The sequence below is a fragment of the Carassius carassius genome, chromosome 37, assembly GCF_963082965.1.
Source record: "Carassius carassius chromosome 37, fCarCar2.1, whole genome shotgun sequence".
Taxonomy (NCBI): Eukaryota; Metazoa; Chordata; class Actinopteri; order Cypriniformes; family Cyprinidae; genus Carassius; species Carassius carassius.
In genome coordinates, this window is record NC_081791.1 from 14,344,891 (window position 1) to 14,371,257 (window position 26,367).

The following is a 26,367-nucleotide window of genomic DNA, read 5'->3' on the forward strand; positions in this document are numbered from 1 at the left end:
GATAAAAAATATTCTACAGCATTTAATAATCTTAATGTTAATTTCAAAATTATACTTTTTAAAATTGTGCAATCATTATAATACAATAATTGTATCTATTGTATTGTATTTTGAATAGCTAACATCAACAAAGCTTAATAAATGATGTAAAAAATATACTGTACATTATTAATTCATGTTATTGGATTTACTAATATGTCCCAAAGAGATCTTGTTGTAAAGTGGTACCATATTGATGGTAGAGTTATAATACTTTTATGTATACCGTGTAGTGATTATTATGTACTAATGCACTTCATTCTATGGGTCTTAGTAATTCTGGGTCCTATGATTTTATGTAGCACTGAGTACCATACCGCTTTAAGTTTAAGTCCAGTTATACATGTGAAGGGTTCAAATGCGAAAGCCTCTTTAAGTGTGATTTTTTTTTTTTTTTTACATTTTCTTCTAAAAATTAACATTTTCATCAGGCTCCTGTGTTCAGTAATTTCACATTAATGGAAATTAATATGTTCTTTTCAATGCCACTAACGTGAAGTAACTGAACATAGATAAACTGAGAGAAATACTAATTTTAGAAGTCACTTAGAGGCTTTTGCATTTGAACTCTACATTCACTAGGTGATGATGATGATGATGATTGATTTAAATATTAAATTAAGGATTAAAACATTAACAATGCTTGCACTATTCAAAGCACGGTCTGTGGATTAATTGGAAGAAACATGGGCTACATTGTATATAACATTTCTTAATTATTTTCCTACATTAACCCTGCTGGAATTGTTGTGGCCTTTAGCATCATTCCTGCCTTTAGCTACATGTCCAATAAACTATGATTTCCCATGTACAAAAACTTCTGGTTGTTTTTTGCTGGTGAAATTCTGTCAGTAAAGTCACCTTTTTGTAGTAATATGGTATTTGTGAAAAGCAACATTTTATCCTCCTCTTTAAAATTCAAGCATGGCATATTAGATCAATACAGATCGCTTCAGCACACAGCAGTGGTTGTTTGGCACAGATGTGTTGCGACCCTGTCACGTGACAGTGCGGCTGGCTGCTGTCTTCTCGTCTTTGAGCAGCTAACGCTCAGTGTCCTGTGCAGCCGCGATCAAAACAGACGATTACACCCCACAAGACTGGAGACAGGTAAGGAGAGGGTTATCCCATACAGTATGACTTTCAGGAAAACGTTTATTTTATTCATTTGTCACTCTTACATTAGGAGTTAGCAGGGAGCTAGCTTGTGTTATGATGGCTGATTAGCAAAGGTTACTAAAAACCGTTTCATATTTATAACAAGGTGTTCGTGTTTTTAACGTTAGATGCCACCAGGCACAGTCGCTGGACGTCATTAACTTCTTTCGAGGGAAACTAAGTATTTACGTTTCAGAAACCCTGTTAACATGCCTAACCAAAACAGCTAGCATGCTGTTGAGCATACAATTCATTGAGCTTTCTCGCACAGTAATGCATCCTGTGTTTATCTTATTTGTGTTCTTCACTATCGTCTCAGATGTGTTTAAAAACTGAGACTCTCAAGTGAGGGCTACACATATTTATATGCCGTGATGTGTTAGTGCTAATAAGTGTCTCTCTTTGCAGGTCTACTCAAGTATAATATTCGAGCTTCTTCTGTGGATCAGACCGATCTACCTAACTTATCAAATGGATGATGGGGACTGGGGGAATAGGGTATGTATGTGGAAAAATATTGAACACAAGTTAATGTCGTCAAGTGCTTATGTGCGATGTACAAAACTGCTATTTGAATTTGAAGTAGAATTAAATGTAATTGAAATTCAGACATTTATATAACTGTAATGTGTGGTTTTTAACTAGAACAAAATAATTCAGATCAATTTGGCTTGGAGAAAACTTTTCTGAACAAAAAAAAAATAGATGTGTTTTAAATGGCACAGATAAAATATGTTCTTAATGTATTTATATATTTAATAAATTAATTTTATGGACCAAGGTTGAAGAATACAGAATACCATTAATTATCTTGAATTTTATGAATTGCAAATGGGTTTCTCTTTTCCTTAACTAATAAGACTAAAAGTCCTTTTAAACAAGAATGATAACTATAAAGATTATATTGTCTGCCTCTTTAAAAGCTCGAGCTCTTTAATCTCAGTATATTCTGATTTGGATTCTCCAATTATTTGATCGATTTTTTAGCAAAAAAAAGTGTGTTGTTAAGATTTATAGATGTGCTATGCATTTCCCTATGTCACATACAATTAGAAAGATTTAAAACTTCTTGGTTATGGCTATTTTTCTTGGTGTGAACGAGTCTTTGCAGTTAAATTAAAAATCCCAAAGGTCCTATAGATTGTCAGTGAAAATTTCTAACTGTGATTCTTAAACTTCATCCACCATAATCGGCAGAGACCTTCTGACCTGGCTTGTTATACTTTATAACTGATCGGATCAAAAGTTTTCTCATAACTGACATTCAAATGGGTTAATATTTCCATATATAGATTTGTCTGTCTGCCTTTTTTTCTGACTGACTGTAAGGTCCGCATAACCTTCAAATTATAAACTGTACTTAAACTGGGACTTATTTAAACTTTAAAGCAAAATGTCAAGCCAATATGCTTAACAAACCTTCCTTTTCTGTTCCAGTTCAGCATCCTGTAGGCTGTCGGCAATTTGATTCACAATCCAACACATGAATTAAAAGAGACGTTTCCTGAATTTAGAATTGTTCCTGTTATTAGTGAGGCACAGAAATTTCAGCTCTCTAAAGAGCAAACAATGAGATTCATCCCAAATTGTTTCAGCCCTCCAAAACATTGACGTTTAATTAGCGCTTCTCCAGTGACCGATTGATAGATTAGCTGCATTAAAACTGCCAATGAATCTATTAAATGTGATGAACTGCTTTAATGTTCTCTGCTTTTGTCCATCTCTTGTAGTTGACTCACCCAGTCACCTTAAATGTTGGGGGTCACAACTACACGACCTCTATCTCCACTCTTCAACGTTACCCAGACTCCATGCTGGGCGCCATGTTCCGCGGAGACTTCCCCACCACACGGGACGCTCAAGGAAACTACTTCATCGACCGGGATGGGACACTTTTCCGCTACATATTAAACTTCCTGCGCACTTCAGAGCTCACTCTTCCTGTTGACTTCATGGAGATGGACCTTCTGCGTAAAGAAGCTGACTTCTATCAGATCGATCCTTTAATCCAATGCCTCAGTGACCCAAAGCCTCTGTACCCGCTGGACACCTTTGAGCAGGTGGTGGAGTTGTCCAGTACCCGCAAGCTGTCCAAGTACTCCAACCCAGTAGCGGTTATTATCACGCAACTAACCATAACCACCAAGGTCCACTCGCTGCTGGAAGGAATATCCAACAACTTCACTAAGTGGAACAAGCACATGATGGACACCAGAGACTGTCAGGTGTCCTTCACCTTTGGACCATGTGACCACCATCAAGAGGTGTCTCTAAGGGTCCACCTCATGGACTACATCACCAAACAGGGTTTCACGATCCGGAACACACGGGTGCACCACATGAGCGAGCGTGCCAATGAGAACACAGTGGAGCACCACTGGACTTTCTGCCGGCTAGCATATAAAGTAGAAGATTGACCAGTCTATGAATGTGCTTCCAAATGTGGTTGCTGCTGTTTCCAATGCAATGTTTCAATCTGTAGAAATTCCATTGTCAGTTGAGACCAAGAAGAACTAAAAAGAGGGAATGAAATGTAAAGGATCACATGATGCAATGCAGAATGTTTCACAAATTAATTAAAATAATATATGATACAAACGTATTTGCAATACATGTAGATATAGATCATACTCCAGCATCTTTCAGTAATCTATGAACACCGTGCCCACAATCATAAAAAAAATAAAATAATAATAGTTTCAGGTATTCATTCATTCCATCAGATCAAAAATCTGTCAAACATTGTGCACTATGTGCAACATTAAGATGTTATTGTGCATGTATTTCTAACACATTCTTTAAGTATTAAGTGTCCACATGCTGTAAAGGGAAATACATTTGATTTGTTCATCGGTTTCATTTAAAAAAAAAAATAAGCATCAATATGTGTCAGTTGTGTGATTATCCACTGCAGATGATTAACTGCTAAATAATAGAGAGGCACATTTCAAAGGTAAATATTTTAAATCCTAAAGCAAAATTTCACTCAAAAATAAAAATACTGACATCATGTCACCCTCAGGTTTCTCCAAACCTGTCTGAGTCTCTTTCTTCTGTTGAACACAACAACACAATACAACATTTTGAAGAAAGTTGATAGCCAAACAATTGCCATATGGAAGTCAATGCTTACTGTCAACTTTTGGTTACCAACATTATGATGAGGAAATTCTTATTTTTGTTTAAACTTTCCCTGCCCTGTATTTAAACAAATACAGATTTATTTATTTACTACTTTATCTTTGTAGCAGTGCGTGAGAACCCCAGTAATGATGAATAGTCCCTGTGTGTTAAGAGTTGTGACGTGCGCGAACGAACCGATTCTTTTGAACGGCTCATAAACATGAACGATGGGAGCCGAGTCGCGGCTGGAGGGGAGCCGTTCTTTCTGTCGTTCTTTTTTCCTGTGCGTGTTTCACACAGATGCACACAAATGAGCTCCTCCGCGAGACAGAACAGTTATAGGGGGAGGGGCGCACCCAGCGCAGGCCAACCCTTTATAGCGTGATGATATTAGTTATTAGTTGTGCACGCATCCTTCACGTGAGTAGGACTCCAGTGGAAAAAAAACCCTGCGTGCCTCTGTCATTGTCAGCTGTCACAGACATTCATTGCAGCCCACTTTGTTATTGTTCATTGACTTGAAGGGGCTGATGTCCTATTTGCAAAGTTTACAGTAGTATGTAGACATTTCCATTTTATTTATTAGAATTTTATCTACTTTAAATATTTTTAGTTTTCTATCAAAATGTTCTTGTGTGATAACAATGTTCTTGTGTGGAAGTGTTTGTAGTAAAAGCTGTTTTGCACAGAAATTCATTTCAGCTGGCTTTGTTTTTGATGTTTATTTGTGAGTAGGTATTGTATGAATAACATAAGTCAACGTAGCTTTACACACACACACACACACACACACACACACACACACACACACACACACACACTTTGTACTAAAGGTAAATCCAAAATAGTGATGTCACTGTCTAAGCAGAGGGATTTGTGCAACCCTATGGAATATAGTCCACACGTGACAAATGAGGTACTAATCAATATTTCAGAATAATTCAAACTCAGATATTGGTGTGTGATATCTGAGTTTTAATTATTTGACTACAAATCTCACCTCATCATTCCTCCCAGTGATTATTTCCAGGATAAACTGAGATGCCCCCAAGCTGGCTTCTTAAAACTGACTAAATATTTAAAAAGAGTTCTTTTGAACGGCTCTTTGAAAGGAACGGATCGCGAAGATCCGGATCCCCTCAAAGAGCCATAAATCCCATCACTACTGTGTGTATTGAGACTTGGTAGAGTCCTGCCAGCGGACCTATTAGAACACACTATCCGTGACGCTCACGTCGCCATGTTTGTTTCCTGTTCTGTGAGCACAGGCAGCGGTAAAGGGCTTGAAGATCAGTGTTGAAGGACAACTGTTCAGATGTCGTATTCTAGCGATTAAAACTCATTTTCATAAGTGCATATTATTGTGCTGTGCTTTAAGAAGTTTCTCGCCGTTGACTGTTTTAAAGAAAAAGATGTTTAGAAAAAGTCAGAACCTAAAATATATATTAAGTCTTGTACCTGGAAAAAGACGTTTTGGGACGTACAGGTTTTTGCCCTTGTTCTTTTGTATCGGGGGCGTCATGGAGTTGACCATGATTAACGTGAGAATTGGAAAAGAAACGTTTTGTAAGTATGCTGCCAAGTCAAATCTTATGTATACATTCATGTGCATCATTCTGCGTCCTGTTTGCGCAGAACTGTCCTTCATCCAACGAGAATAGTGATTTGCTTACTGAAAACTTTAAAACCAAAATTCTTTTAATGTGTATCATTAATCTTAATTAGGTAGGGTACAACGGAGCTTAATTTACATTATGCTTAGATTATGTGAAGATGAATGTATTATACATGAATATATTTATGTAGTCCTATAGCCTATTAAGAATTCATTTTTAATTGGGTACTGGTTATTTTTGTATGGACAAGTAATTATATTATTTCACAGATGATGTCTACAGAAGGAAACAATCGGAGAGGGAATACCAGCACAAGATTGAAGAGCGCTTTGTGCTCAAAGACTCTGAAGCCAAATGAGATCTTCAGAACACACTGGAAATAAATGATCGTCATGATAAAGACACTTGAGACTTTTGCACATTAACACACTTTTGATATCATTAAAAAGTGGGTATATTATTATACATAAACTGTAGGGCAGCTGGGACATCAAGGAGTGTTTATGAGGACAAAATGAGGTGCAGAAATCTTCCAGTGTTCGTTTCTGTTAAGAAGATGGCATTTTTTTGTATTGTCTAAGAAGATAAAGATGGCTATTTACACACACACAAACATTTATCTGTCTGTTCTGTGATTCTTAATACACTATTGGAAGCTTGTAAAAAAAAATAGGATTCTGTAAGGATTTTGAAACTTTCTCACAATAATGACTTAGCCTCTCATTATATTGACAGTTATTTATTTATGAAAACATTTATACATTTCTTGTAATTACTGCTCATTACATAATATTGAAAAATGGTTATCATGAGCTTAAATCATTCAAATAAGATAAAAAAAAAATCTAATTTTCAAATCTAATAATCATGAATGAGATACTTTCCTAGCTCCTAAGGCATAATAAGTCACTTTTATGATAAGACTTTATCAGTGTATGCTAAAACATAATTATAAGACTATATTTATTCTTTACTTAATGTTTTTAGCTTTATTGGAAAAAGGAAAAAAGATGGTCTATTGAAGTGCATACTTTGTGCAACTGAAGTTTATGAAGATAAAGTCCAGCAAATATGTCAGTCCAAACTGAATTTATGTACAAGCATTGGATATCAGTAGCAGTAACCACTGAATATCTTTCTCAAATTTTAAGTTCACAGCCATTGCTAAAATTTTCACTTGCAAAAACATTAACAAAATGATTACACTCTACAAAAAAAAAAGTCGTAGGTCGAAAAAAAAGTTATTGCCTGTATATGCTTCTAACAAATGATGTAAATGATCATAAATGTCTAAATGCTCGATGCACTCAAAATTCTTTATTAAGCTGTTCAATCTTTGTGAATGTGCTGTCTAACATCTTAACAGTGGTTGCCAGTTGGACAATGGCTTAAGGAACATTTTCTTCTTCTCAACGGATCAGTTGTAGTGTCCAATTGGTAGAGCTCTCAGACAGATGAAGCTGTTGGGATGCTGGGCCAACGTTATAGGGTTTCCGTCCAGCCGAACCTCCTGCATGTTGTACCTGATGTAGTGCGTGTTATTTCCTTTGCAGAATGTGTCATCTGTCAGTGACGTTATGTTGTTGTTCTGAAAATGATTTTTAAAGAATTTATACATATAGCCAAGGACACATAAAATACTACAAACAATATATAGGCTATAGACATGACAATAATGAAGACCATACGTGCAGATGAACCACGCGAAGGGTTTCCGGCAGCAGAGGGACAGCCTCCAGCCCATTGTCTCCAAGGTACAGGTATGATAGCTTGGTGAGTTTCTAATGCAAAATATGGAAGCCACTTATGAGTAACATAACAATGTATTATTTCAGAATCTTTTATTCATTTTTACCTTGAAAATGTTTGCTTTTACTCCCTTTGTTTTAAGTAGATTGTGGTTGACATTGAGAGACACAAGTTTGGCTGGCAGCATTGGCAGTTTGACCAGTTTGTTCTCAGCTAGTGTTAGTTCCTCAAGCTGGTTGAGTTTTGAAAAGGCTCCATCTTCTATTTCAGAGATCAGATTGCCAGTCAAGTCAATTCTTCTCAGTGTGGCTGTAAAACAACACAATATGGATGTATTTACAGATTTGGACTTGCCCACTGGGCTGCAACTAAATATGTTTTTTATTAATTTCCTCATAATTTAGCTTACTCTCATGTCATTCCAAACCTGTTTGACTTTGTTTCTTCTGTGGAACATAAAAAATATGGCTCAAATATATATATATTTTTTTTTTTTTGTCGTCCGTGCACTCATAAAAATAAATGTCCCAAAAGGGGGGTTTCTCAACAATGCCATAGAAGAACACAATCAGTAAACAGTTCTTAAAAGAACATTTTTTTTTCTTGGTGTGAAGATCATTGTTCCAATATCAAGAACCTTTCGTGTATTTGAAAGATTTCATGCATGGTAAAGTGTCTTCATGGAATCATAGATGCCAGTGAAGAACCTTTATTTTTAAGAGTGTACAGTGAAAGTCAATGGGGTCTTGTCTAAAGAAAGAAAATATTTTTCCAATATCAAGAACCATTTGTGTACTGAAAAGATTCCATGGATGTTAAAGATCCTTTATGGAATTATAGATACCTGTGCAGTTTGTTAGTTTGCAATGAAGATCAATGGGGTCCAAATGTCCACAAAAAAAAAAAAAGTCACAGGGGTTCAGAGTGACTTGAGGTTGAGTGAATAATATGATTTTTCATTTTTAGGTGAACTATCCTTTTAAATGCACAAAGCCTTCTAGGGTTGTCTCCCCTTCTATACCAGTGACTCTAAGGGACCTAAAAGCACTTTCTCAGTTCTGTTTCAGAGCCATTAAAAGACGAAAGGAAAATTTCCCTCAGTTGCTTTGCTTACACTGATCCAGTTCCAGTCATTACACATTGTGTATTTGATGGCTACACCTAAAAAGATTTTCCCTCACCAATATCAGCAAAGTCTTTGTTGGTAATTTTAGCGATTTTGTTGAAGCGTGCATAGAGATAAGCCGTTTCCTTTGGCAGTGGAGGAACTGCTGTCATGTCAGGAGAAACCTCCTCACAGTACACCGATCCAGTTAGACACACACACATCAGGCATGTGGGAAGTTCTGAAAAATGAAATCGAAATAAATAGGCATAAATATTATTTTGAATCAGATGATTGCAAAATTGAAGTAATAAACAATTAGGCTACCTTTGTCATCTTTATGGTCTGCTCCCGGAGCTTCATCATCTGTGTCAACTGGACTATCATAGTCTGTGCTAAGAATGACTTTTTTCTAGTAAAGCAGATGAAAAGAAAACTATATTATTTAGTTTCCTCTCAAAACCAACAAGTTCAACTGGGTCACATGCTATTTTGCCTTTCAATGAGCTCAGAAAAGCCCAGATAACTTGCCGATGGTGTTTTTTTTCTATTGAATATAATCCCATTATGGATTTAACAGGTTTTCCATTTCAATACATTTCTTGGAAAAAAATTATGATATCTGGCATTCTAATTATACAAATACAAATATTCGTCATAGCCATTAAAAACATTCATATGTTCAGCAAAATTTCATTTTAATATCACACTGTATACAAATGTGCATTATCGGCATTAAATTTCCATACCTTTGGTTTCTTGGCTTCCATGACAATTCTACTCTCTGAGATTAATTCTTCATCATCTGCGATTTTCAATATCCCTTTGTGTTTAGGCACCACTTTACTGGTTCTTGCCGGTTCACAAAATATCCAGGGCACAGTCACGAAAAACAGTAAAATCCTCAGATCCATCATCATGTGAAGAGAAACGGTTGTTGTGGTGAGTGAAGAAGAGAGAGGAGCAGAGCAGTCTGTCACAGCCTCAGAGTAAAATGAGACCTTTAAAGAGCGTCTCTGCAGTGTCTGCCTGTGAACTATTAAAAAATGCTTCATGAAACTGGCCTTAACCCACTCTGTGCTGTCTTAACAGATCACTCACCACAAAAATAAATGGCTGTGATCCACTTTATGAAAGTGTTTTGTCTATATGTTTTGAAATTGTGGAGTAAAGTGGATAAAATCAACACTGAAATTGATATATTTTGCTGACTAGTGAATAAGCATAATCTGACAATAATAAGATGTGTATTCTATCTTTTTTATGATATAGTATGTTTACATGCACACCAGTAAGCTTACTGGTGTGCATGTAAACATACTCACTATATCATAAAAAAGATAACTCACAAATGTCAGCTTATTAAAATAACCAGTTTTCCCCGTTTACATGCACATCACCTGACAATGCAAGTAAGCCATGAGACATTTTCAGGGAACACTGTGATTCGGAAAAACTGAGGGAAAATACTGGGGGGAATGAACAGTGCTGGCCATGGAAATAAAGGACAGAATTCAACAGGAAATCATTATTAGTTCTGGAATCTTGGACAGCGTGTTTGAATATGGTGAACTTTTATAACTTGCAAACTTAAAATCCATCGCTATGTGATGCTGAAAAGCTTTATTGTTAGACATGCAGCTGGGTTTGTTTGGGAGGTATCAGGGGATGAATTGAGAGAAGAGGGAGAAAAACGTCTGTCCCCCTGTTTTTGATTAAACTAATCCTTCAGATTTGGATAATCTTTCTGGTGCTTTAACAGAGATCTGCAGGTTTTTGGGCACCGTTAGAGTACTACCCGTTATTACATCTTATTTTATTTGAGCCATCTGATAACCTGGGAACAGAATTAACCAGGTGTTCAAATAAATGCATGCCAAGACTTCTAAAAGGCACTTCCTCGACCTCCCTCTGGGTGCCATTACTTAACATGATGGGAGACTGGATGTGAAATTAAAGGACAAGAGAAAGAAAGAGCCTAAACAGACTAGACAGTTTAACAATGCAGATAAAGAAAATAATGGGCAAAATTCTTACTGTAGGCAAAGCATCTTTGTGGTAAAGTCTAGATATTATTCAACATGTTTTTTCCCATATTAACCTATTTTTTCCATTTGTCATACTTGGGAGGAAATTATTGCATACACATGATTCATATGAAAGTGAGTGTTTTCATTAGAAAGCATCAATACAGTTTTGATGAAAAGATTACACGTCATCCATGATCAAATATGAACTCACCATGATCTTTGTGCTTGTGAACGTATGTAAGATGCAACATTCATGTTCCACATTCAGTTTCTTTTTTTAATGTTTTAAACAAGTGCAAAATATACACAGAGGGAGGGTTTCAAACCTCTCATGACAGAGACCTTTCCATTACGTCGAACCTTCTTGACCGATTCGATCGTCTGGTTTTTAGTTTCTCCTTCCTGTGGGCTGATGCATCTGCTGAGGTGGCACTTTTAGGCCGTAGCGCTGAGGACTTGTAGAGAACACAAGTGGATCCATCTTCACCGATCCGATAGGACACCTCATAAGGGTCCACCCACAGTGTCAGCTCTACTGGAAGTGATGAGAAAAGCTGCTCTTGTGAAAATCCAACAGCAGAGGCTGCTTTTCCTATAAGCGGGTCCATTTCATGGTTGATCCGTAAACATCTGTAGCCAGAGCCTCTGCAGGGAGCTTGAGGAAACCAATGGTGCTGATAGTGCTCTGAGGAGAATAACGGATACTGAATTGTCAAGTATTTTTATCATACAAAAATGAAAGAATGTCATCAGTGTATTTTGAAAATACAAAATATAGGCCTGTAATTGTAGACTAATAATGATGGTATCAGGATAAATGTATTCTGCTTTTCTAGGAGAAAACAATCAGTTGAAATGAATCAAAACATGGGCATCATTTTAGCTACTCAGTTAGTAAAGAAGAGCTGGTCAGCCCAGTCATCCATCCCGTTATCTCACCCAGCAGAGCATCAGTGAGAGTGTGAGTGAAGATCTGCAGCTGATCTGCAGTCAGAGAGTCACTGCTGCTCAGTAAACCGCTGAGGAAAGAAGCAGCGACCGACACTTCTGTTTTCATCATGTTACCAGAGGCCATGTTCTTCACCACAGACATATGCTAAAAAAAACTGATGAAACGAAATGACATGAAATTCCACAAATGAAGGCAATACTTTATTATAATTATAATTTGTACATATAGCCTAACGTACCTGTAATTTGTTTTTCAAGGACACAAAAGGCTAAAAACGTACTTTAATAAAACAAACCGACAAAAACTGCAAGACCCACTGCAAGTAGAATTTGAGCTACATGAACTCTTTTCAGAACAGATGAATAAATCAGAACTTCTGAAACAGTTACGTCACAGAGGATAAGTAGCACGCTTCTCTAGCGCCATCGCATGACGAATCAGCAGTCACGTGTGCAGACAAACAGTTTACATGCGTATCGCTTATAAATATAATGTTGGACACAGATTTATTTACCAGGCTTATTTAAGGTCAAATAACCCGACTTTTAAAGTGCAGAACGTTTTTTTTACTGTATAAAACCACAGTTGTGTCTTTGAGTTTTTATGTCCCGTGATGATTTTTAGTGAAAATCTTTAGAATGTGTTAAATGCAACTAGTAGCACATTTATTGGTTATTGAACGCATGATTAAATTAGACAAAATGTCTATGCAACAAATTCGCGTGGTGTGACACTGTGTGGATAACTCGTAAAAATATATTTCGTATGGAATAATAATGTCTTTTCGATTAATGGAATTTGAAAGACCTTTAAACCTAATGATTTAAAACTATTTGCTCTGTTGCAGACACTTATGCAACAATGATGTTGTCATATTGGGCTGAGTAAAAGCAAACTAGAAAAATTGAAGTTTTTGATTGCTTCCACTGTCCTAATCTGTAAGTCGCTTTGGATAAAAGCGTCTGCTAAATGAATAAATCTAAATGTAGAGTAAAATGATTATGCACGACATAATTCCGTTAATTTTGGATTCTGTATTAGAATTCTATTGCAGGGAGTGGAAAGCCCCGCACTCCATCCATTACAAGGATTGCTCCTCCCTTCATCCACAAATAGTCAAGCAGAAGGTGTGTCCTCGAGCTTTCTTCACCAGAGGAAACTCTTCTCTGCGGAAAAGCAGTATTGCCGAAGTGAAACCCAACACATTTCAAATGAGGTAAGGAGGTCTTCTTTTCAGTATATTAAGCTTTGTATGCAGTTCTGCTACAGCTTGTAAACCTGTTCTCAGTGCTGAGTTCCACGTTGTAGCTACTTGGTTGTTTTATATAGACTTATAATAGTTTTATATAGACTATATAGTCTATGCTGCCAATAACAGCATAGACTATATAGGTCACAAACTTTAAAGTAGACATATCCTTCTCCTTAACCCAGTCTATCATTCATTAGCTGTCAGCTGTCACTTTCAGATCACTGCTCTCACATGAAAAGTAGTCAAAACTGCTTTGATCAGAACATGATTAGGTTTGTTAACCAGGCGTTCAATGTTAGATGTAAAGGGTTTGGGGTCTTCAAAATGTGTTCTTCAAACCTGATGAATTGTTATTGTTCTGGTCTGTGTTTTGTTTTAACTTGTTACAGTTCTGATAAAGTACCTTCTGAAGATAGGAATGGGGAAATTAGTTAATAATTGACCGAAAAATCTTCTAGAAGTTCTAAAAGGAGAACTTTCATGCCACAAACCACAATCACATGATGTTTTAGTCTTACTCATCAGTAGATGTGTACAGTCAAATTAGTTTATTTGACTGTTATATGATTTAACTTTTATTCTCCATTGAAAACATTTGAAGCCTGTTCTTTGAATCATGGCGTTTTAACTCGAGAGGTGTTTTTCTGGCTCTTCACATGCAGGATGACTGGCAGACTGTTCCTCCTCACTCTCTCTATTCTCTCTGGCCCGCTGAGCTGCTATGGCTTCAAAATTTGTGCCTTCAATGTTAAGAGTTTTGGTGATTCAAAATCAGCCGATGTCAAAATCATGAATTCTATATCACGGGTAAGAGGATTAATATTACAATGCTTTTTATTTACATTTATAGTGTATAAAAACATGTCTCAAAATGTGTCTTATTATGCAGATTGTATCTCGCTGTGACATATGTTTGCTCCAGGAGGTCAGAGATCAGAAAAATATAGCTATCCCGCGCCTGCTTACTCTACTCAACAGGTAGACAATATGCAAATATAAAAAAAAAACAAATCTGAAATCACTGTAACCTATCAGATTTAGGAGATAAACAAATGTACAGTAAATGCTGTTAATTTTCCCCCCTAGATTTAATGATTATGACTATGTGGCAAGTGAACGTCTCGGGAGAACACCAAACTATCAGGAGCAATACGTTTTTGTTTATAGGTATGTCTTCAGCACTGCTTTAGGACATATGCAGGGATGTATAAATTATGACTCTGATATGTGAGTTTTAATTTACTTGTGATGCTCATTTCTCTTATTTTTGCATTTCTTTTGCTCACGTTTGAATGCCCACTTAAGTTCTTTAAAGCATTTAATAAAATGACTACATATATTCTTTAGCAAATTACAAAATGAATATCTATTTTATAGCATATATTATAAAATTGTGATGCCTAAATTTACATATTGCACTTAAGATTATTGATTTTAGTTTTTAATGTTTTATTTCTTTTTTTATTTCTGAAAATAATTATTGGCGTATAGTAAAGGCATGGTATATTAATAAAATTGAACATTGCTTTATGAGATGTGATGTATGTCTTGCATTACTCTGATTAATACTGATATAATCTTGATCACTATAATTGGTTTTGATCATTTCAGGTCTTGCAAGACAAGTTCCCTCATTTTTTTTTTTACATTTTTTCTCTCACACAGAAAAAGTGAAGTGAAGCTGAGAAACCAGTATCAGTATCCAGATACACAAAAAGGGGATGTAGATGCTTTCTCCAGAGAACCCTTTTTGGTACATTTCCAAGCCCCTAAAACAGGTAAAAGTAAACAAGGGAAACTTCAGTCCTGCATTTTTTCCAAGACTCTGATTATGGTCATGTGATCTCATGATATCTCTGTTAACAGTGGCCAAGGAGTTTGTCTTGATCCCACAGCACACCACTCCTTCAAATGCCACCAAAGAGATTGACGAGCTCTATGATGTCTTTGTGGACATTAGAGCACGTTGGAAAATTGAGGTATGATGATGGATTTCTTATTTTATAAAGAGCATATTTTGAGATCAAATAATGAATTTAGCTTTTTTTTATCATCTTTTTAGAATGTGATGTTCCTTGGGGACTTCAATGCAGCTTGTGGTTATGTGGCTAAAAAGAACCGTAAGAACATCAGACTCCTCTCTGACCCGTCTTTCATCTGGCTGATTAAGGATGACATGGACACTACTGTGAAAGAGTCAACTGACTGTGCATATGACCGGTACGATAATAAAAAACTAAAATCAGCTAAATAAAATAATGCTGTTTATGATTTGCATATAGGCTGCAAGTGGCCAACCTTTCATGTTAATCCTCAGAATTGTTGTGCACGGAGAGCTGTTTCTCAGAACAATCGAACCGTTATCAGCACAGCCGTTCAAATTTACAAAGGAATTAAAACTTACAGAGGCAGAGGTAAACCAAAATTGACATTTAGTTTTTATTTTGCACATTTTCATGTCATTTCAACTTCAGGTTGTCTGTTACAGGCTCTAGAAGTGAGCGATCACTACCCCATCGAGGTGGTACTCAAAACTCTGAAGTCAGGGTCCTTCGGACGAAACAGCAAAGCTTCGTGTCTTCTGCCTACAGCGTTTATCCTGAACATCCTACTGCTACTGCAGATGATCTTATGAACACAAACAGACCAGAAGTGGACTATTCATCTCATCTAGATGAAGTGAAGATTTTACTTCGCTGTTACACAGCTGTTATGTACATTAGCTCATACAGATCCACAACCGCGTCTATATAATGCACTGGGAATAGTGGATGTGACTGAGCATTACGTTTAATAGCTTCTATAAAATTGATCATTTGAGGATTTTACTTTTTCATTTATTAATACAAGTAAAACGTGTTTCTGTAGATCGCTTTTAGAGAAAATATTTTATCTTTGTAATAAATAGAAATTTTTACTGCGGAAACATTCATGAAATATTTTATATTCACACACATAAATGAGGGACAAAGAAAAGAATCCACAGAAAACTATACAGTGGAAATAATCCACTAATTTGGTTGGTTTTAATTGCGGAAATATCAAAATACATATACTATTATATCTATTAATACTAGATACACTAAATATCTATCAAAACTACATTTTAAAATTACTCCACAGAGTATACTCTAAAATGTGTAGAATTAGCAAAGTCATGCTTGAAGCCATGTGAAAACACAGGAAAGCATCCTGCAGAATGTTATGGTCTGATAAGATCGAAGTTTATCTTTGCCCTCAAGGCAAAACAATGACAAACAACCAAATGCCAAAGAAATGCCACCAGGAGGAACTAAATGCAAGTATGATTGTATGATGCAAAACGTGATGATACATCCATTTAGTAGAAAATGTTTAAAAACGGAATTTCTTTAGATTGCCTCCGAAAGGTTCCATTCTTCCCTTAATGGCAGTTAAGAAACGTAACAATGCCTTTTACTTTTTTACTTCCGTTCCCAAATTTGAGTTATTGTACTAAAGTTTAAAATACAAATTGTAAAAAAGACCAAGACTGTAAATCAAAGAATGGACTTTATTTGTCACTAGAGCCTTGGTTCACACAGATGAATAAGTGCGAGTGCTTAGTTGGCGTGCAGGAACTTCCAGTGGCTCAAGGGTCCACGGCTGGGGATGTACTTCACCCCACAGCCATCAGGGATCACACGCTTCTCTGCCAACATGTTATCAAAGTCACAGGCATTGAACTTTGTGAATCCATACTTCTTGGAGATGTGGATCTATAAAGAACACAGACAGTCAACATACCACTTTCACATAATTATCGCAGAGACAGTTATCAATTTCATTTTACATACCTTCTGACGGCCAGGGAACTTGAACTTGGCTCTCCTCAGAGCCTCGATCACATGTTCCTTGTTTGAAGCCTTTGTGCGCACGGACATGATCACCTGTCCAATGTTCACACGGGCCACTGTGCCCTGAGGCTTACCAAAAGCACCACGCATACCAGTCTGGAGCCTGGAGAGGAGGTGAACAAACATTTAAACTTACTAAAAAGTGGTGAAACAAATTATATTTTTAAATAAGTAATGTTATGTCTCAGTGGTCCCTTCAAGGGCCCAGCACTGCACAGCTGGGCTCATACACAAACCAAAGACTCGCTGTCTGCAGCCTTTGCACACCACACAAGTACAAACAACTTGTCTAGTCGGCTTAATAAGCTGCAGATAAGAGTCTCAGACAACACACACACACACGCTCACCTATCAGCTCCAGCACAGGATAACATTTTGTTGATACGGATAACATGGAAGGGGTGCAGGCGCACGCGGATGTGGAAACCATCTTTACCGCAAGTCTTCACCATGTACTTGTTGGCGCAGATACGGGCAGCCTCAAGAGCTAGAAAACAAATTCACAGATTAAATGGGGGAAAAAAAGACCATGGATCAGAAGTTGTATGATGTAAAACACTGAAGTATAAATGCACAACAGTATTGCATGAAGACACCTCACCTTCACTGGACAGCTGCTCATATTCATCAGATACCATGTGAGCACACAGGGGGAACTCATCTACCTTGGCTTTCTTCCTGCCCAAGTCGAAGATCCTGATCTTGGGGTCTGAATTTGGGAGAGAGATGCGCGCAATCAGAACAAATCTTCAACTTCAACTGATTCATTAATGGATGATTTTGTGTTATTATCTAAGTATTCAAGGTATATTTGGGAAATCTTGATCAGTGAATTTTAGTTTGTGATTACTCCAAGAATTTCAGACCTTTTATATTCACTATTGAACTTCAAAATTAAATTTATGAATCATTTTAAATGACCACCATGTCTTGAGTGTTTAATTTCACATAAAGAGTAATACAATTATTAAACATGCTTTAAAATCAAGAAAATCTATTACAGACACTCAATTTCAATTGCTTTAATAACTTTAAGCATTTTAAAATGTGGTACTTTCAGATTGTCCATAATAATGGGATTTTTATCCACACTTTCAAAGATACTGTATATGCACTTTCTTCCATAACTTACCAGGAACACCTCGACAGAAGCGGGACTTGGGGTAAGGCTTGTTCTTACAGTATCTGTAGCTGCAACAGACGAATGACAATGAGCAAGACTCAAAATCAGCAACACACATAATGTTACGGTTAATACAAGCACAAAAACGTGATGTACACGAAGCTGAACACCCCAAATATAACACCGGTTACATTTAGAAAATTTACTTGTCCAACAACTACAATTGCTGCAAATGGCTGAATGTCAATCAACAGTAAGTGCTTAACCGGGCGCTAATTTGTGAGTTTCACATTTAACAACGACGGATCTCATATTGTGAAGAATTTTAATGTACTTTATTAGAAGCCAAAATTGTAGACACTCGTGTTCAACACAGAGCGCAGGGTGTCTTGGGCACCGTCTCTGCTGAATGAGGCCGGAGTGCTGCACATGGTTAGCGGGCCCTGCCTTTTTCACCTCGGCTAGTTTCTAAACCCCAAAATTCACAACTTACCAACGGGCTGGACGGCGGCCCATGGTTGCGATCTGTAATGTACACAATAACAATGACTTTAAAGATGAAAATGTGTATTCATAAGTGAGTAAAGTATGTATTTTTCGACGAATCCGAAGAGAGCGACGGAGCGCGCTCTTACCACGCACTCACCTAATGGAGGAAAGAAAGAACACTGAATTTCCGCTGCGTCATTACGCACCGAGTAAAACTTCTTCCGGTTACATATTTGTGCTACAATTATACTGTAATTCAAAACTGATTTCATGTTCTAGTTCCCAGAATCAACTGCTATCAATAGGGCAATTCATATTAATAAACCCGTTTAGGCTATCAGACAAATTATCCTGTGTAATTTCCTGCGCTCGAACGCGAACGCGAACGTGGTCTCTGTAGTTCTGTGCTCCTAATGCTGCTGGTATTTGTAGTCCATTAGAACGATCTTGGGCGTTACCATTAGCATCGCTTAACTGTTTTTACTGGCGCACAAGCCCTGAGGGAGATTACATAAATACTGCTTTTCCTCACAAGCTAAATAAAACAAACCTACAAGTGCATATGTTTATCAGTGAGAAAGGATCTATTTATTCAGTTGCACTGTGTGCAGATCTAAAGGCAAAAAATGCATTTTCCAACCAAAATCACAATCACATTGTTCCGAGTTGTTCATTGTGAATACATTCGTATATGAATATGGCAGTCTTCCAGTACCGTGGTACCGTCGTATGCTACTTTTTGTCTGTTTGAAGAAACTTAACTAGTATCGTGTAGAAAATAAACTGTAAGCTGTAAGTTATTTTTCGTGGTCAGTTAACTTTAGACTGTAAAGATATGTTAACTTTATAGTTGCAGGTAACAAAAATAAACTAGAGTAATCGTCGTTTTAGTACGAATACAACATGTACAAGCTGTCAAAATCATTTGTATGATTATTCTCACTCACCTTAAATCAAAGCAGCCTATTTTGGAAACACAAGAGGGCGACAAAAACCTTCAAATGCATGCACTGGTGGTTGCTCGACACACTCGAGGGAGCGCTGTTGTTTTGTCCTTCTCCAGCTCGGATGTGGTAATGAAATCCCTCCTGCACACTCTTAATTTTTAGAGAGGAATGACCTCATATCTCTGAACTGTGGATAATGAGGACCAAATGCTCGGGTGGTCATTGGAACCCATAAAATCACAAATGTTTGCTCAAATTCAGTGTAAAAATGACTCGATATTACAAAAATCCAGTTTCTGCTCTAACATTTGATAGAAATGTTGAACAACGGTTCATCTTCATTTCTCTCTTCACAGCAGTTCAGTCAGTGTACTGTTTGAGTAAATTAATTACTCCGGGATATTGGTTTGTTTGAACTCAGAGGGAGTGTCAGCCACATTAAAAAAGTTAACAGCTTAAGTCATTTGTGGATTAATGTGTATTGGAGACACGAACCGTTTAAAACGAAAAAGATCCGGTTACATCGAATGATTCGTTCGCGAACCGGATATCACAAACTGCTTTGTTTTGAACTCTCTCACAACAGACCCGGAAGAGAAGACAATGATGAATAAAGTCGTAGTTTTTGCTATTTTTGGACCAAAATGTATTTTCGATGCTTCAAAAAATTCTAACTGTACTGGCACAGTCCCATTAAAAGTTAGTTCGGAAAAATTTAAATATCTGGGTATTTGGATAACACGCAATTTTAAGAATCTTTATAGGGCTAATTATCATCCTTTGTTGGCAAATCTTAAACAAGACATTGCTCGTTGGGAATCCTTGCCTCTTTCCCTGGGGGGAAGGATTAATTTAGTCAAAATGATTATCTTACCTAAATTTCTTTACTTGTTCCAAACCCTGCCAATTTTTCTTTCTAAATCATTCTTTTCCAACCTGAATAGCCAGCTATCATCCTTTGTTTGGAATAAAAAACATCCAAGGATCAACAAAAAAATATTACAACTGCCCCGTAATTTGGGGGGCATGGCACTTCCTAATTTCATGAGAAGGGACACTTCTCTACCAAGCTGGGTGACTTTGGAGAGGGCCTCAATTACATCCAGCTCTCCTACAACATTGCTTTGCTCTCGGTTACCCTTTAAACAATCAATTTCAACATACTCTTCTAACCCAGTTGTTGTCCACACAGTTAAGATTTGGAATCAATGTAGACAGTCTTTTGGTTTACTGGGTTATTGTTTGCTGCCCCTGTGTCAAATAACCACATGTTTATCCCTTCGGTAACTGATGAGGCTTTTAATAGTTGGGCCTTGAACGGACTAAGTTCACTTTATAATCTGTACATTGATAATAAGTTTGCCTCATTTGAACAGCTGGTAGAGAAATTTAATATTAAAAAATCACAGTTTTTTAGATATTTGCAATTGAGAAACTTTGTTATGGCCAATTCTGATTGTTTTCCTCAGTGTCCGGCTCAGTCCCTTGTGAATAAGATATTTGACTGTAGGATAGACACTAAACAGGTCTTGAGAATTTACACACTGCTCAGTTCATACAATGAGACCAGTCTGGACATTCTGAAACACAGGTGGGAATCTGACTTGGATGAAGACATATCGGACGTGGTCTGGCAAAAGGTCATACAGAACATTCACTCATCTTCGGAGACATGCTGTTATTCATTTTAAAGTAGTACACCGTCTGCATTGGTCCAAAGACAAGCTGTCCAAGATAAAGTTGGACTTGGATCCTGCATGTGATCGTTACAAACAAACCCCTGCTACACTTCTTCACATGTTTTGGACTTGTTCAAAACTTCATGGATATTGGGTATCTATTTTTGAAGCATTTTCCAAAATATGTGGAAAAACTGTGCACCCATGCCCTTTGACTGCATTATTTGGGGTGATCAAGGTGGATGCTTCTTTTAGCAGATACCAGGTGAACATGATCGCTTTTTGCTCTTTGCTAGCTAGAAGACTCATTTTGTGCAGGTGGAAAGATTCATGCCCACCAACATATGGACTCTGGATTAGAGAGGTCATGTGTCATATACATTTGGAAAAGATTAGATACAGTGTAAAAGGGTCGGTTGAGAAGTTTTATAACATGTGGATGCCATTTATGTCTTATTTTGAAAGTGTGTCAACTGACAATTTTGTATAACTGGTTACACAAACCTGTGTTAAGAATTGTATGATGTTACCTAGAGGCCTGACTACTGTTTACATCTCTTATTGATCCAGTATGGGGTGGGGGGAGGGGTGTTCTTTGTTGCTGTGTTAATTTAAATGTGAAACTGAAACTAAAACAATAAAAAGACTTTGTTCAAAAAAAAAAAAATTCTAACTGACCCTCTGATGTCACATGGACTACTTTGATGATGTTTTTCTTACCTCTCTGGACATAGACAGTATACCGTACACACAGTTTCAATGGAGGGACTGAGAGCTCTTAGACTAAATCTAAAATATCTTAAACAGTGTTCCGAAGATGAATGGAGGTCTTACAGGTTTGGAACGACATGAGGGTAAGTTCTTAATGACATAATTTTGGTTTTTCGATGAACTAACCCTTTAAAAGACTGAATCATGCAGTGAATCTAATAGAATTTACGTCATGTATGCGTGCACTCTCTGCAGGTGTGTTTTGTTTAGATTTTGCAAAACTCGATAATGTCAAACCACACATTGTAAAACAACAATGTGTAGATTCGATGGCGAACGCTGTTATCTGCAAAGTCCGTCCCACAGGTTTTACAGTGAATGCAATGTATAGAAGCATTTTCATAGCGGAGCCACTCGAAGACTTTCAAGCACTCTCTCCGAAAACTGTTCGCCTTCTATTTGGCTGGTGGATCAACATTCACCACATGATTGCTATTCTGATTTTATTCATTTTTTAAACCAAATTTGGTTTATAGTTACACAAAACATGATAAAAACGGCTTGATCCAAGAGTTTTTACATCTTTGAAATGTTTTTTCTTTTTTGCCATTTTAGTTTTCTTCATTTGCACATGGCATATATGACAGTAAGTGAGGTTGAAGCGTGTTATGGTGAAGGTCTTTAGGGAACTTCATACAGGGTCTTGTTTCCTTTTTATCAAACCACAAACTAGGCGTGGGGCTTTAGTTACCACACCCAAAGTCTTCACACATCAGTGTAAAAGAGTTGCATAGACTCATATAATCCACAGCATCAGTTTTTGCTTACAAGTAGAATGAGTTTTCACATGCCATTGGCCTTATGCAGGTTCTGTGCAGTTTGCATAGGCAGGCTGTTATGCAACTGTGCTTGTATATCTGTGTGGTGTAAATGCATGTGTGTGCAGTCCAGTGGGGTACATGGTGTAATTTAAATGCGCAAAAAATGTGAGAAGAACAAGAAAATCAAGAAGAGTGTGTATCATGAATCATCAAGTTAAAGAGGAATTAAAAACTATAAGGCATTAAGGGCTGGGTTGGATATTACTCATTACATCCTTTTTTAAAACATCAGATTAACCAGTTTATTAGTGTGGTTTTAAATTGGTCTATTAACCTGGCCATGCTGGTGTTTAGCTGGTTTTGCTGATCAGCCAGCTGAAAAGTGGCACTGAAACAAACCAAGTGAGCTTTTTTTCCCAGAAGGACTCTTAAAATATCAGTTTGTTTTCATTTAAAGATTTGATTAATCATTTGGCAATCTCTTGGATAATGTTCCATTCAGCTGTGTGGAAAAGTCATAGTCTAATTCCTGCAGGGATTGTATGGTTAATGTTATGATCTCCCCAATGGCAGAGTCAGGCAAGTGGTTAGTTATTTAGCACAATCCAAAAATAAAAAATAAAGAATTACGTTTAAAGACATACTATGTCATTTTGTTGATGTTGCTTTGGTTGATATAGTTGCTGTCTTGGACTTGGTGTAAATGACACATCACAAAAAGAGTGTTTATTTAGTGATGCTGTTTCAAATCAAATACTTGGGTTTGTGTCTTATATTTAAATCATAAGATAAGCGATATTACATGAACAACCACAGAAATATCACACGAGTGGTTTTCTTTTTCTCTCTCCCAAATAGCATAAATGCAAATGTGAATCGCTGTAGTCGAATATAACTCACACTGAAATGTAACTACTCATGTAACCTCATGTCTTTAAATAGAGAAAACATGGAAGTGTTTGGTGGCTTCTGAATACATCCCTGCTTGGATCCTAACGCCGCCTTCACACTGGCAGTTGAAATCAGCTCCGATACAGCTACGAAACGACCGGAAGTCATTCATTTCCTATGGAGATTCGCAGACCGCATGCGAATGGCTACGAACCGGGTCCGAACGAGTGCAGTGCGAAAAAAATTTAAATTATTAAATATAATATAATCTATAGGCTGTGTCTGTCTATTTATCTATAGGCTACACACCCTTCAAGACTTTTTTTTCTATTTCCTTAGGAAGACAAAATAGATTTTGTGATGATGCTAAGAAACTTGATGAGCTGGCATACTGCACCATAGCATCACCTTAAACAGGAAGTGAAAATATATCCGTTGCTGTGGGGATGAGCATTGGTTTATAAATAACAAAGCCAGAAAAGCCCGCAGCTAGGGTATGACACATCATAACTTTCCTGTCTGCTGTTCTGAGGAAATCAGCAAAGGCAGAAGAATTCCCTACATTCCCCGCTCACTCACCATCTGTAGTCTACTGGTGTGTGGAGGGCTGCTCAGCTCAAACCTGTGCTTACATGTCAACTACCATAGTCATGAGATCATGTGCTGTCATCCCGGGTCACTTAAAAGCACATGTCATAACGGCCCTGTCTTCAGGTTTCATGTTTTTAGTTGGAATGGCAGTGAAATAATGTAAGTTACAATGCTGTGCTTAGAGGAGCCAACATAAGAGGAAGTGAATGGTGGAAAAATGCACAATATATGTTGGGGTTGATTCAGTTATGAGCACTTTTTCATCATTAAAAATCATTAAAAATAAAATAAAACACACTTTTCACACTTTCATTAGTTTAACTGATTTATCCAACAGCATCACTGTTACATAAGATTTAGACAGAGAGATTATACAGTTTTTTTTACATTTGTTTTTAAATTAATACAATGGAAAAAGTTTTATCTTAATCTTAAATTGATCAAAAATTAAAACAGAAAATAGAAAACAGTTCTGTTGAATTGTAATATTTCACAATGTTCTGTATTTTTGATCAAGTAAATGCAGCCTTGGTGAGGATTTGTATAAATATAATAATTTTATGTTAATTCAAAATCATGTAACAACATATTCAAAAACAAATCTGCGTGAAAAAGTAATATTTTAAAAGAAAAGTCTGCCCTTGGGATATAAAAGCGAGACAGTGAAACAATATACAAAATATTACACATTTATAGAAAGTATATACAGATGTATATATGATTTGCAGATGTGTATATGTGTGTGTGTAAAGGGGTGTGTAAATGTGTCATTGGTGGTTTATCTTAAGTAAAAGAAAGAATCTAAACACCTAAAAAGACACAGTGCAGTAAGAACAGCCATTGGTCTCCGCTGTAACCTGGTTCTTGGTGTTTGGAATTGAAATTGTGAAATTTAGACAGCTGTGCCAAATGTTACTGCTCATTGCACAATGATTTGACACGTAACAGGCATGTCTATTCTGTGTTATTTTGCAGTCAGTGCTCCCTTTGTGAAGTAGCTTTACTGTTTAGTGAGGACAATTCTGCATTAACGTATGGATTTTCAACACGTCACCCTTCTGCTTTGGGATTGGGTGTATAATTTACAGCCCCGAAGGATGAACTGTCTGGATACTTGTTCAGACAGTTTAATTTGCAGTCTAATTTCTAAATTGCAGTACCTCGCTCTCATACACATGAGTAGAGCCTGCTGACGGGGGGCAGACGGTCTGAGCTCCACATGTGGTGAACCAAATAAACAAACACCGCCAGCACTGCCATCCTCCGCTCAAAAATGACATCATTATTTATCTGCCTCAAACATCTGCTTTGGTTATTCAGTCCAGATGCAGGTATAAAAAGAGTATCCCTGTTTCATGCAGTTTCAGTGCAGTGTGCTGTAATGTGTGCACATATGTGTTCTATAAAAAGAATGAATTACGACATAATTATGATATGCATACAGCCTGTTGTCAGTTATCAATTTCACACTTTTGCACAACAGCATCCATAATATCTCATAACTTCATCATAATGTATTTTATACACACACACACACACACACACACACACACATTTCGTTTTTATTTATTATAATTATTTAAATTATTATTATTGCTCATAAAAAAAGAGAATGTGAGAGAATGAGAGATTTGTCATTGATAGCTGATAGCTGTGATCTTCTTGACCTCCTCCACATTCCTCCTCCCAAATAAGGATAAAGTTGATGACACACTCTCTCTGACCTTGTCTTGCTTGTTCTTCTTCTCTTTCTCTGTCTCACATTTGAGGACATATTCTCAAATGCAGCAGCTGATGCCAGTGCAAAAGCTTTAACAAAGATTGTGGCTTTTATTGCGGCTCATGTATTTATGCAGTTGATTTTGTGTAGATGCTGGATCAGATTAGGGGAGCGTGCGCATGTGAAGCAGCACAGAGAGGATATTTTTGTTATTCCTCTGAGGCACGGATGTGTAGTTAGGCATGATTTGAAGAAGCAGTGAAAATTGATGGGGGTCTTGGGGCTAACATTAGCTTTGCAGGGCCTTGCAGTTTACTGAACCCCTGTCTGAATGTAAAGGAAATCATGAATACCAGGGATGTGGAAATAATTGTAAACTTTCCAACTTAATATTAACTATTAATTTATTTGGTTTAATATCCAGGTTATGTCCTTGATTTTTATTTATTTATTTATTATTATTATTTATTTTATTATTTATTTATTTTTCAAAAGT

At 36.9% G+C, this 26,367-nt stretch overlaps 6 protein-coding genes and 1 non-coding gene across 7 annotated transcripts; 3 read left to right on the forward strand and 4 right to left on the reverse strand.

Annotated features, from left to right (window-relative positions):
• The first annotated feature begins 996 nt into the window (after positions 1 to 996).
• Positions 997 to 4,054, forward strand: LOC132118106 (BTB/POZ domain-containing protein KCTD6-like). Its single transcript, XM_059527655.1, has 3 exons — positions 997 to 1,149; positions 1,606 to 1,695; positions 2,928 to 4,054. Exons 2-3 carry the CDS (start codon positions 1,669 to 1,671, stop codon positions 3,612 to 3,614), a joined length of 714 nt encoding a protein of 237 aa, XP_059383638.1. The 5' UTR covers positions 997 to 1,149; positions 1,606 to 1,668; the 3' UTR covers positions 3,615 to 4,054.
• Positions 4,055 to 5,552: 1,498 nt separating this feature from the next.
• Positions 5,553 to 6,555, forward strand: LOC132118108 (ubiquinol-cytochrome-c reductase complex assembly factor 5-like). The gene is made up of 2 exons (XM_059527657.1): positions 5,553 to 5,886; positions 6,206 to 6,555. Exons 1-2 carry the CDS (start codon positions 5,733 to 5,735, stop codon positions 6,292 to 6,294), a joined length of 243 nt encoding a protein of 80 aa, XP_059383640.1. The 5' UTR covers positions 5,553 to 5,732; the 3' UTR covers positions 6,295 to 6,555.
• A 412-nt stretch (positions 6,556 to 6,967) lies between these two features.
• ognb (osteoglycin, paralog b) lies at positions 6,968 to 9,809 on the reverse strand. Its single transcript, XM_059527651.1, has 6 exons — positions 9,540 to 9,809; positions 9,118 to 9,202; positions 8,867 to 9,031; positions 7,792 to 7,994; positions 7,625 to 7,717; positions 6,968 to 7,524 (listed from the first exon to the last, which is right to left on the reverse strand). Exons 1-6 carry the CDS (start codon positions 9,708 to 9,710, stop codon positions 7,354 to 7,356), a joined length of 888 nt encoding a protein of 295 aa, XP_059383634.1. The 5' UTR covers positions 9,711 to 9,809; the 3' UTR covers positions 6,968 to 7,353.
• Positions 9,810 to 11,083: 1,274 nt separating this feature from the next.
• On the reverse strand, positions 11,084 to 12,148 carry LOC132118107 (protein BTG1-like). The gene is made up of 3 exons (XM_059527656.1): positions 12,011 to 12,148; positions 11,760 to 11,898; positions 11,084 to 11,505 (listed from the first exon to the last, which is right to left on the reverse strand). Exons 2-3 carry the CDS (start codon positions 11,893 to 11,895, stop codon positions 11,150 to 11,152), a joined length of 492 nt encoding a protein of 163 aa, XP_059383639.1. The 5' UTR covers positions 11,896 to 11,898; positions 12,011 to 12,148; the 3' UTR covers positions 11,084 to 11,149.
• Positions 12,149 to 12,838: 690 nt separating this feature from the next.
• On the forward strand, positions 12,839 to 15,902 carry dnase1l1 (deoxyribonuclease I-like 1). Its single transcript, XM_059527654.1, has 8 exons — positions 12,839 to 12,988; positions 13,687 to 13,831; positions 13,914 to 14,191; positions 14,690 to 14,802; positions 14,891 to 15,003; positions 15,087 to 15,244; positions 15,342 to 15,438; positions 15,513 to 15,902. The coding sequence occupies exons 3-8, from the start codon at positions 14,088 to 14,090 to the stop codon at positions 15,657 to 15,659; spliced, it is 732 nt and encodes a 243-aa protein (XP_059383637.1). The 5' UTR covers positions 12,839 to 12,988; positions 13,687 to 13,831; positions 13,914 to 14,087; the 3' UTR covers positions 15,660 to 15,902.
• A 634-nt stretch (positions 15,903 to 16,536) lies between these two features.
• Positions 16,537 to 18,798, reverse strand: LOC132118104 (large ribosomal subunit protein uL16-like). The gene is made up of 7 exons (XM_059527653.1): positions 18,658 to 18,798; positions 18,516 to 18,547; positions 18,032 to 18,090; positions 17,501 to 17,608; positions 17,248 to 17,386; positions 16,840 to 17,002; positions 16,537 to 16,761 (listed from the first exon to the last, which is right to left on the reverse strand). Exons 1-7 carry the CDS (start codon positions 18,781 to 18,783, stop codon positions 16,606 to 16,608), a joined length of 783 nt encoding a protein of 260 aa, XP_059383636.1. The 5' UTR covers positions 18,784 to 18,798; the 3' UTR covers positions 16,537 to 16,605.
• LOC132118871 (small nucleolar RNA SNORA70) lies at positions 17,077 to 17,211 on the reverse strand. The gene has a single exon (XR_009426038.1). It is a non-coding gene; the product is annotated as a small nucleolar RNA SNORA70 (small nucleolar RNA).
• Positions 18,799 to 26,367: the final 7,569 nt, after the last annotated feature.